At 41.4% G+C, this 12,494-nt stretch overlaps 1 protein-coding gene across 1 annotated transcript; it reads right to left on the bottom strand.

Moving 5' to 3' along the window:
* Positions 1–273: 273 nt before the first annotated feature.
* Positions 274–725, bottom strand: LOC116180749. Its single transcript, XM_031500871.1, has 2 exons — positions 637–725; positions 274–588 (listed from the first exon to the last, which is right to left on the bottom strand). Exons 1-2 carry the CDS (start codon positions 646–648, stop codon positions 274–276), a joined length of 327 nt encoding a protein of 108 aa, XP_031356731.1. The 5' UTR covers positions 649–725.
* Between the last annotated feature and the right edge of the window lie 11,769 nt (positions 726–12,494).

Here is a 12,494-nt window from a genome sequence, read left to right as displayed (position 1 = left end):
CAAAAACCTACGTCTAGCTTCAAGTTCCAATGTTTGGAAGAAACCAAACTACGCACGTTCACAAGGAACTTGCTTCACATCTAGCAGAGCCTTTGCGACCGAATGGAGAGTTTCATTTAAAGCACAAACTTTCACGTCCAACGGACTACCATTGGCAACTAAAGCACTTGTGAAAACTTCGAGGGTATAAGGCAAGGGTTTTGCGTTGGGAAGAGAGACATTGAGGCCAAGTGTTGTATTGAGAGTCATTTATTTATACAACTTCTAACAAAATCACCAGCCAGCGCGATTCGCCCCTAGGGGTGTAACACCGTACCCAAAATTATGCCCAAGGTATCCCGTTCGAAGAATTGGAGCGTGGTGAATGAGGGGCGTTGCGGCGATCGAGTGCACAGCTGGTGCGATCAGCGAAGTTCTTGCTATGGGAGCGGTGTAGGTTTCGGTCCTATGAACGGAGGCAACGGCAGGTGCCAGGTGTTCAACACGGGCAACTGAAGGAGCCGCAAAGCCTATGGCGCCGCCATATCTTAGCGCTGGTTGAAGATAACCCGCTTTGACCGCGGCAAAGGCTAGACACAAGACGACAAACTGCAAAGAAACCATGTTAGAATCTACCAGGGGTAAACGAAGACCTACCCTGAGCTGCATGTTGAATTATAAGTCGAAGCTACGTAACTGATACCATTCTTCAGGGCTCCGAAGTTTATATACTCAATTGATGAACAAAAACCACTTTCCAGTTTCGGTTTTCCAATTAACCGCTACTAATTAGGTTACACTAATAATCGATTGTAAATTTGTGTACGGATATTGTGTAATCGTTTTTCGAAGATGCATGTCTCACGCACAAATTTGGAAAAATATCAATTAGAAGGTGATATTAACCTTGCTGAACTGTACTTAGAAGCGAACATTATACAGCAAACGTTTTACGACAATCTGACAGCCATGGCATCTTATGGTTTCCTGGCGCGTTTCGCTGCGGATGCAGGCTACAAGAAGAGAGCTAAGGAAACACCACCAAAGCCACGAGAATTATGTAAGCGACATAAGTAAGAGGACCACTTTAAGTTATCGAAGGGTACTGACGTTGCAATCTTCGAGGAAGTTGAAGAAGTTCCAGAAGCTATGCCACCAAGTTTTCTTCAGAAACAAACTTTCTGAACATCATGGTCACAGGCGATGGGCCATCACGGTCGAAACATCCGTCATCGTCGAGGACAAAAAAATCACGGCAGGTCAAGGCCATTTTTACCGTTTTCTTTAATTCTCGTGGTCAAAAAACTACAAGGGCATCAAGATTTTGGGAACCTCCTCACCCGCACTTGTACATTCACGCTTCTTTCGCCAAACACAACATCAGGCTGCCTGTTCACCCGACAAGGCTCCTTCTGTGACTTTTGGCTATTTCCCAAGTTCGAAAAGCCGCTGACAAGGGCCCCGATTTGAGTCAAGAGAAGACAACGGCGGCCCGACTGAACACCATTCCATAAACTGCGTTCCAGGTGTGTTTCAAAAATGACGGAAGCGACTGGAGTGTGTACATCGCCAACGAGACTACCTTGAAGGGGATTAAAGTTTCGGGCATCGGAAACATCTACTTAACAGACAATGATTGAAATTTGCAATGCTCTTTAAAGAAATCGTGGTGTTAGTGTTTTGAATACAAGAAAATCTCTTGGTCGTTGAAACTCGAATTATTGATTCATCCAACTCTTGAAAAGGAAAGTTGATACACATTCCTATGTCTATAATGCATGACACCCTTGATTGGCAGTTCAAATTTCAATTACGCCAACGCCAAAATATAAATATCATTATACACTTTTATTCGCTTCAAACGTGCGGGGAATTATTACAACATGAAACTCAATAAATCAATTCTTCTAGTTTTCAGTGTAGCAGAATTTCATTTCGCGCGATTGTGCGTATTTACCGTGATGGTTTCCCAACTTATCCCTTGAAATTGGAGATCACCAAACCTTTTATTCGTTCGTTTAAACCTTTCCATTGGTCTTACACTTACTCAACTTCGCTACCTTACTAACAGGAAATTTCCCTCTCGATTATTATAGTGTTACACTAATTTACACCTAACTTCGCTTACGATTCAATGCTTTCCTGAGGGTTCTCCCAGAACAGCCAACTTTCCATTACTCTGCATTTTTTTTATTTGCACCCTTTTCCATCAACATTCATCAGCTAACTGGATACAAATTCATTGAAGGCTATAAATCGACTCAAATTTGAGTAAATTCAAAAAATAAATAAATAGAATTTCCCGCAGAAAAAGATGGGAGCAAAGGGGAGCTCTTATTCTGAAGCGTATCATCCTCCGACGGCCGTAATGGACAACTGGATCATCAAGGGCCTTAAGGACCGCGGCGGATCCTCGTTATCAAGAAAATGGCGCGCTTCATAAGGAAGTACATCAAGGGGGCAGTCGCTTCGGGTGCCTTAATCCAAACAATGGAAAAGGCGCGTCCGGATCCTTCGAGCGGCCGTCGCGGCCACCCCGTTTTCAAGCGGTGGGTGGAAAAGGTCGCGACGACCTCGCCGAAGCGTCAGAGGGCCGCCTCTTCCGCAACAAGGAAGGTCTTCGCCGCGGCGTCGGTAGAGCAACCGTCGTCCCAGTCGTCGCCGAAGAGGACCCCACCATAGAGAAGTGGATCTTCATTGTGGAAGACGTAGCTGCACAAACCCGCCTCTGGTATCCCCAGGGGTGGCGGAGGAATGAAACACGTTGGCCTCTTCCTTTTTTCCCCTCAACAAGCACTCGTTCAGGCTACACCAACTGCAACCGTCTTCGGACCGGTTCAATCTTTCGACCACCAGAAGCAATGAAGCACTCGACAGAGAAGGAATACCCACAACCGCACCGAAGGGGCACGAAGCAACGAAAATGTGCTCAGAACAGAATGGTCCCTGGTGGGGACAACCACAACCAAACTCGTTACCGCCGCCGCCACAGCGACGGAATCCACCGAGGTGGACGTCTTCGCTCCTTTCATTCCAGCTCCTACACCGTTTTCGGCACAGTCATGCAAGACACCAGCCCCCAATCGATCTATGTCAATGAGATGCGGAACTTTGTCACCCACGCACGCAACCTGAAAGTCATTCTCCGGAAATTGAGTCAAAATAGTCGCGCCGTAAGGAAAAGAACCCGCATCATCGCCGAGCACAGCTGACAGGAATACCTTCCTCGTTACCCTGAACAAACTGCTGCTTTCCGCACTAGTCGCCAACTACCACAGTGTTTCGCGTGCCAAAGATTCGGTCACTCAAGGGTCAACTGCGGCTTTGAACCCTGATACGGTCGTTGCGCCAAAAACCACCTGGCACCCCACCAACTACCGGGGGTTCACAGCTTGTCTTGCAGCGGCGAACAAGCGCCACAGGCGCATCGAGAAACCAGTTTTGGCCACCGATACAGCAGCACCAGAGCAGTCAGCCCATAGAGAATGCCCAACCCCAACCCCTTTACTTCTGACGACGAGGACCCCGAATGGCAAAGCTCAACGAAAAAAAGAAGGGAGAGGTCCAAGAAGAAGATAAACACTCCCACACAAACACTGATCTCTCCACCAACAACTCCGGAAAAATCACCTGCCGCCGCGGGAGTGCCACAAGGAGGATGCCAATCATCTGCGTTATTCAACATGTACGTGAAAGACATTCCACACGCCCCCCCCCCCCCCCCCAGAGCTGGGTCGAGCGTTCTAAAAAACCACTCGAGCGACGAGCGCTCTAATTGTCTCAACTTACTAGCGGAGGAAAAACGCTCATGAGCGGAAAAACCGCTCGCGGGCAGAAAAAAAGGGCTCGTGCGCCGAGCACGAGTTTCAAGCACCAAACGGCCGCTCCGAAAAATGCTCGCGAGCGGATCGCTGCGAGCTTTTTCCGCTTTGAGCGCGTTTTCGAGCGAAACGCTTGCGAGCAGTACCCAGCTCTGCCCCCTCCCTCTCCACCCCCCAACATCAACGTTGCCCTGTATGCGGACGATCTCTTCGTCTATTCGAGGTCAAGATTTCCGGATGTTCACCAATCGCGGGACGACCGCGGTGTTAACAAAGTTACGGATGGACGGAGAAAGACTGCAATGGGCAGGCATCATCCAGTACTTCGGAGTCCAAACGACCGGCGACTAGCAACTGGCGACTGGAAAGGGAAAAACGCCTCTCTCCTAGAACAAAAAGAACACCTCCCCAACCTCTCCACAAGTAGGAAAACAAGACAACAACATACAAACCCCACCATTAGAAGCTTCATAGCTAGGGTTGCTGAAACATGGTTGGATCCAGCTCACCAGACGAATCTCAACGGCAAGAAGAGCTAAGGGGAATCAATTCTCAACCTAGCATCGGGTCCTCCGCCTCCTAATATTAACAAATCTAATACATTTCTTGGGGCAAGCCTGATTGGGCAGTTTGTTTTTGTGTTTGACGCGTTTTTACAATATGACAAATGCCATTACCTATTCTGGCATTGCAAAAGAGCCAGAACTCATTCTGAGAGTCATTAAAGTTTAAATAGTTCACGTAGATTGCTTTGGCTTAAATGCCTATAACCGCACTTTTTGGTTTAAATTTGAACCATTCAAAAGATCGTATTGTATCGTATGTTTTTCACTTTCCAAATGTTTGATATACTCACCCAAATAACACAAGTACGTACTTTGCAAATACATAGTACGTACAGCGCTGGATTTACGGACGTACATTTCACGTACATTTATATGCTAGATACGTACTCTTCCGTACGTACATTCGACGTACTGTTATGTACTTACTATTACTCCCGTACGGCAAAGTATTTACCTAGTATGTACAAAGTGGTGCAAAAATAACGTACCGTGTACGTCAAATGTACGTAGATAAACCGTAAGTGTACGTGAAACGTTCGTCAGTAAATCCAAGGCTGTCAAAAATTAACTATGTACTTCAAATGTACGTGTTTGTGTTATTTGGAAGTAGCCGTGCGGTTTAGTCAACTTTCTATTTAACCAACAGCGTGACTGAATAGCGGTGGATATTCCTTTGCGTTTGCATTCCGATTCCAGGGAAGTTTTACTTTTGCAATTATGGAAAAAGTGTATTCGGTGGAATAACGGTGACTGGCCGCCACAGAGCGCAATATATCTCCAAAATAATGAATTTCACATCCATCAAATTCATAAATAAAGGACAAAATACAAAGTAACTCATTCTGCATTCCTCCAAATTGATGCGTTATTTCACAATAAATGGACCAGGGCACAAAATCTATCACTATTATCACCATTGAATTTCCGATGTACCATGTACGTACTTTGTACGTTGTAGAGTTATAGTTTGTGATCGTACACAATTGTACGTACATCAGACGTACATATTTATCCCATAGACGTACGTACGTGAAATAGAACAAAAATGTACGTACAGTGGACTATTCGTACTATATGGGCGTTGATGTGGTCCTTGTTTCTGAATGTCAGTACGACTGTTGATTAAACCCTCTATGAAAGCAATTCATTTACCACACATTTCCGTACAAGTTTAAACGTTCGTTTCTTTTCGCTACAGCTCACCTGCGGCACGCTTACGACATTTCGAATTTGTTACTTAGATCAAGAAATATGCGCCAGTAGACCGGAATGTCAAAAATTAACGATATTAAATGAGAAAAGTTGAAGACGACGAACAATCTCAGACATTCGCCTTTATTACGCATAATAAGAGCAATCACGTTATATTACATAACGCGCACCTTTTATATTAAATTTGAATAAAATTCTGTTATGAACGCTCATACAAGCAACTGGGAGGCGGCGGGGGCCAAAAGCCCAAGGCAACAAAATATTTCACTTTAAAAAGCGAGCGGCGGAATTTTTATTAGTCAAGTTTAATTTCCACTTCACGTTAGTTACATAGAATGGTTCATTCAGTTTAATTACTGTACAAACTAGCTGCATTGTGCTTGGCTTTGTTGATTCAAAACGTACGGAACGTTAGGGCTTTAATAAAAGATTTCTATTTGTCTCGAATTTCAAGTATTAGCGCAAATTGCCGCACTGATAATGCAATTCGAAAACAATTTTGTCTTGGAATTTGCGGTTTAAATATTTACGAGAACGTTGGAAACTACTATTTCTGTTCGTTTTCAAGGGTGGTCTTTGATTAATTAATTTAAAAGTGGGATTTGATGGTATCGTTAATTTTGGAAAAGTGCCAAGGTGCTTTAAAGCACTGTGTCTCCTTACAGTCTCGGTTTAGTATCAAATTACATCATTTTACTGGAGATATAGCCTTTCGGTTAATGCCATAAAAAACCACGTGTATGTAGATTGCTTAATGTGCATTTTTTGAACGGCTTGAGAAACATTTGGGATTGGTAGTAACAAAGGACCTTGACCAATAAAAATTAAACATCGCCATTTTGAGAGATAAGCCCGCCATTGTAGGCGTTCAAAGCATTACCTCATACATTTCCCAAAAGATGTGCAAATGGAACTCAGATTTTCCAGGCGACAAGCGTATTCGGTTATATACCTCCAAAAATTAAAACTTCTTTAATTAATTGTACGGCCTGCGATGAACATAAAAATTTGTAATAAAATTTAGGTCAATTAAGCGCGCTTCTACTGAAACTACTCGCAACTTAATCGGATGCGATTTACCGCAACTCATTTAATTAGCTATTTTATTTATTTATTTATTGTCCCTCTCTTGTTCTGGGCCCTCAACAGGCTTTAGCCCAATTACAGAGTGGCCCGCATAATAATGCTTTTTTTGTCACATTTGAGGTTTGAATACCATTATTTGTCCTAAATTTCAACGTGATACTTTTAATAATTTAGGCCAAGCAAACCGTACAGGAAATAATTCTCAGTAAAAAGGGTGACACAAGCTGTCAAAATTGGGATGTAAATTAAATTTCAATGGTGCCCTTCATTTTGGAGTATGGGACACGAGTGCCCTAGAAAACTAATTCTAACTAGGGGGTTCTCGGATTCTCATGTTTAAAGTTTGAATGTAATTCCTTCCCCAAAATTCAACAGAAAGTCCTCCATTTGGATTATGGGCCAGAGTGTCTTATAAAAATAGTCTTAAGCTAAATTGGATATCTTAATTCGATTTATATCCGTTTCAAATCGCAGCATAATGATTAGGTCTTTTATGTATTGAGGAAAATGCAAGGTGGAACGTTGAGTGATTACCCTCTCAACTAATTCGTAGGGCAGGAACGGAAGAAGCGAATCAATGATTAAAGATGGCCCTTTTCGTTAGTGAGAAGTCATTTTGTAGGCGTTACCTAATTAAAAAGTATAGGTAGGGATCATTAATAAGTGTTTTGAATTATTTCGGTTTTGTGCTAACAGCGCGATCACCTGTGCAGCTCAATTATTTCTTCAAAATTCATTCGGGTTAGGATTACCGGCGCAATCAGTGTGTGGTTCAAAGTTAAATATTTCCGAGAGATTAAGTTTTGAGTCACGGAAGACAGTGCAGATAAAATGTATCAAATATACATTTTTTTCTTTTTTGTTTTCATTATTTCTATCTCTACATTTTGGTACCAGATGATCTTTTTCTTTTGTGCAGTACATTGTTCACGCCATTCCCTTTCTTTTCCCCGTGTGTCTTCTTCTCCTTGTACATTTCCGTTTTGTCGTCTTCTCAATGTTCCTTTTCCTTCTTCCCCCATTTCCATATACTACCTCCATTTTTCCTTCCCGCGTTTCAAAATCTCATTATCTTCAATTTTAGCCGTTTAGCTAGCTCAATTCCTTCCCTTCCTAGTATCTATCTCCATTCTCTCACCATTTTATTCATCTATTTTCTCTCCGTTCTTTCGCCACCACTTTCTCTCTCCACTATTTTCGTTGGAGTTGGTGAGTGTGAGGCCGGATCTGGTATACTCACTTCTTTTTACAAGCGAACGCATAAATAGCAGTACTCGGCACTGATTAGACACGGAAACGAGGAGTGATATTAGGGCAGAAAAGGCCGCAGTAAACATTCCAAAACCAACCTAAACCAGTACAAATTTATTTGAAACACTTCAGTACATATTCATGAAGTGATAAAATTAAATTATGTCTATTTTCGGCTGAGCTATAACTAGTTGTTTGCTTCATTGGCAAACTTAATTCCAATTACAACCTCCACCAAGAAAGCCTGATTAAATTACATAAAACAATAGAACCATATTCCACTTATAATTTTACAGTACGAAATTGACTTTAAATGCACATTTCCACTCTTTACTGTACAATGCAACATTTTAGCTGATTATCCGAGCGCTTTCTTTACAAGTCAAATATCCATTCCTTAAGAACAGCATAAAAATGAGGCATGCTAGAAACGTGAATTTTTCGCTTTTATTGCTTTAGTCTCCTAACTGAATTCCCGATATGCCTCGCGTCATGCATTTTTATAGATTATGTGTTTAAAATCTTTGCGCTAACTCTGTTTTGTTAAAAAAAAAACTGGTTTATACGGATGGGGGTATGTAATAATGGGGGTATAACACAAATTGGGCTCTGTTTCTTGTAAAACTTAGCATCCTATTCACCCCTGAATTATACCACGATCGCTCACGCTACTTAAACTGCGCCTTGTGGTGTTTTCACGCTTTCTTCTTCTCTTGGGAACCGGTCCTTTTCCGCCTACTTACACTCCCTCACGCCTGGTTTCTGTTTCCGTGAATCCTTCGCGATTACTTGATCTTCTGGTCACGATGAGGGGAAGTGGAAGATGTGAAATAAAGCTAGAAAGACTGTCTGTTGAATAACTAGAAAATATTTATCCAAATATCCAATATTTATGTGAGATTTAGACTCCTTAATATTGCAGGATTCCCAATAATTTCTGTCTAAAGAGGTTAATGCTTCATTAACAGCATGGATCCCATAAGCTTCAGTACCACCACGAATATCAGGGCAACTGCAATGCTTGGAGATGTTCATCAAAAAAAATCTGAGGAACATCAAAATCCTTAGGAATTACCAATGGTGGGCCTTCGCGAAAATTCGAAGACTTCTATACCGCAAGCTCCCCGAAAATTGCAATAATTTCAATAGCATCAAGGATTCTATCAAGTTCCGGAACTTGTGTTCTAGGATTCTTAGAGCACAGCTTTTCGAAACGTCAGGAAAATTGGCGATTCCATGAACCCCAACGGATCCAGAGAATTGCTTTGAAACTTTCCAGCCCCTTTCAGAGCCCTTATACATACTTTACAGAATTCAAGTTTTGAATCTTTCACAAACCATCTATTTCTGTAGTACAGAGACCAAACATTTTAAATAATTCATTTACGCAGGATCTTCTTTGGCTTGAGGACATAGATTAAAAATTACTAAAATATTGTTGTGTAAACTACGCGTTTTATATGGCTTCGGCACCTGCAATATCGATGGGACACCCTGTATGTGCCTTTCATTTGTTGTTAACCTTACAGAATTATTTAATTATTGGAAGTTTGATTTTGTTTAAATAATTGCTTTGGAAATTGTAGATTTAAATTTCGTGTTAAAACAGAGATTTATTCAGTTGCGTAGTATTTGTAAAAGTTTATCTCATGTTTATCTCAGGTCGTAGATAGGAAGATTTGTTATCGCGGCATAAGATAATTAATTAGCCGAATCTTAATGAGTCTTAACATTTTATTTAGCGCCGATTTGGTCTTTGTGTCTATTCTATTTTCTTTTTCCAAAATGATCTCTAATTGCATGTGACTTGACTCCGTCCTGTTTTCTCCCATGAACATTTTTACCTCTTTCAACTTAAAATGCATGGAACCGCAAGTATTCGTGGGCCCATTTTAATCCTTCACATTTCTGCAACTCTAGCTAGTTTCCTAAAAACTACGAAAAATTATTCCAGGATGCTGAACTAAAATTAAACACAGAACTATGAGATTAATGCCATTTTTTAGCTAACCGTCGTCGCACTCCTATATATTATTCCACCCAGAATGACAAAGGTGAGAATTCGCATTAATGTCAGACGAGGTATGCAACCTCTCCTAAATCCATTAGACCTACAAAGTCCTTCTCGGCGACAGTTTGCGTGAAGGCGATAGCGAAGAAAAAACATTTCGGTTAGAATTCCAGTAGTCCGCATTTTCAAAGGAGGAGAAATGGGGAGGGGGGGCAGCAACTTTTTTCCCCTAACATTTCCATTTAGATTTAAAGCTTTTTATTTTCTGGGTGCATTAACAAATTCCCTAGAGGGACTTCAAACTCAACTACCGTAAAATAGATACAATATGCCATTATATAAAAACGAAACATGAGAAGGCAAAGAAGGAGAAAAAAAAACAACAAAACCACTCTCTCAGCTCTCTAAAATTTTGTTTTAATATCAAACATCAAAAAAGGGAAAATTCTATTTAATATCGGCTCGGTTCCTCTATGTACCTACTCAATATATTTTAATATCGCGTTGTGACTTTTCCTTTATTGAAATTTTAAAAGGAATAAAGAAGTTTTGTGTTTCTACCTTGCAACATGTAAACCCCAATTCGAGTGTTTCTTATCAATGTACTGCTATGAAAATTGAAAATATTTGAAATTTTCAAGCTTGACATTTCCATTTATTACTTTTCCACGACAAACGCTTTTACGTACCCGAGGAGTTTATTATATAAAAATATAATTTCTATTTGAAATCGCTTGCGAAATGATTTCACCTTTACGTTTAAAATAACGCAGATTTAAAAACCCTCAATTAATGAAACAAGGCAGTTGTACTATCTGGAGAAGAATCTCAATCGAGGAGGAAGTGTCCCAGAGTTTAAGAGGGTTCAAAAATGGATACCAAAGGAAACTTTGAAAATAGTAAGGGTCTCAAGAATCCCAAAAACCTTCTAAACTGAAGAGATTGAGTCTGAGTAGCAGAGAGTATTTTAAAGATCTCAACACCTTTAGGTGCATCAAGAACCTCAACAACCCTAATTATAGACTATAAAAAATCTTAAATAAAAAATTGGAAACTGTAGAGATGTTAAGAATATTAAAGATCTCCTTAATTTCAAGAATAGCGAGGGTCTCGGGAATTTCAGGAATGTCGGGAACTTCGCGAACCCCATGGAAACCTAAATAAATCAAGGACCTCAAGAATCTGACGAATGTGAGGACCTAAAGGTTTGAGGGGTCCAAAGAGGATGAAAAGTTTGAGGAGAGGGGAATATGAAGAGTTCTGAGGAATCGGATGAGCCTGAAGAAACAGGAGTTTCTGAAAAGTCTGCAAATGCCGAAAAGCTGTCTAAAGAAACGCAGAAATCTGCAGCATCCCAAACGATAAAAAGCCGAAGAAACTGAAGAATTCGAGGAATCCGCAAAATCCGATTACGGGAATTTCAAAAATCGTAAGAACCTTCAGGATCTCAAACACCATGAGAACGCAAAAGCTCTTTAGATTCTCAACAACCCCAGGACCCATGAACCCCAAAAAAGTTAAGATTTCCAACGGTATCTAGAATCTTCAGAAATTTTAAAAATATTAAATTCCCAAGAGTTCCAAGTGCATTACGCATTTCAAGAATTCCGAAGACCTCAAGAAATACAAGAAGCTGATTGGGCCAATAGGATTAAGGTTTCGGGGAACCTAAAGAGATTACAAGGGATTAGAGGGGACCAAAGGGTATCAAGGGAACTGGGGGCGCCAAGGGGATCAAACAGAATCAAAAAAGAGATCAATCGGCATCGAAAGGGATTAAATAGAATCAAAGGGGATCAACGGGGATCAAAAGGGATTAATGGGGATCAAAGTAAACCAAGAGGACCGATGGGGCAAAGTGGACCATGGGGTCAGCTGAGGTGATGTGGACCTAAGGGACCAAGGGGACCGAAGGGGATTAAAAGAAACCAAAGGTAATCCAAAGGCAACAAGTGCATCCAACGGCATCGATGGGGATCAGAACCTAAGGGGCCAACGGAGTGTAAAAGGGATTAATCGCGATCAAAGCGATCAAAGGGACTAGAGGACCCAAGGAGATACGGGGATCAAATGTGTTTCAAAGGTGATAAAAGAGGATCAAAGGGGATCAAGGGGGATCAAGGGGGATTAAAGGAGATCAAAGAGGACCGAAGGGGATCAAAGGGAATTAAAGGTGCTCAAGAGGTCAAAGGGCATCAATGAGGTTCAAAGGAGATCAAATAAGATCAAAGAGGGTTAAAGAAAAGCAAAGGGGATCAAAGAGAATCGAAGAGAGTCAAAGGGGATCAAAAATGCTAAAAGGGGATCCATGCGGATCAAAGGGAAACAAAGGGGATCAAAGAGGATCAAACGAATTTAGTTAGAATCAATTGGAATCAACGTACATCAAACGACATCGAAGGGGATCAAAGATTATTAAAGGGGCGATCAAAGGGCATCGAAAAAGATTAAAGGGAATCAACGGGGATCAAAGAGCAGCGAAAAGGATCAACAAAGGTCAAAGGGGATCAACGGAGATTAAAGAGGATAAATGGCAATCGAAGCGGATCTAGGACTCAGAGGCCAAGG

This window comes from Photinus pyralis, unplaced genomic scaffold (genome assembly GCF_008802855.1).
Source record: "Photinus pyralis isolate 1611_PpyrPB1 unplaced genomic scaffold, Ppyr1.3 Ppyr1.4_LG9, whole genome shotgun sequence".
Taxonomy (NCBI): Eukaryota; Metazoa; Arthropoda; class Insecta; order Coleoptera; family Lampyridae; genus Photinus; species Photinus pyralis.
This window is presented reverse-complemented; position numbering and strand designations above follow the sequence as displayed.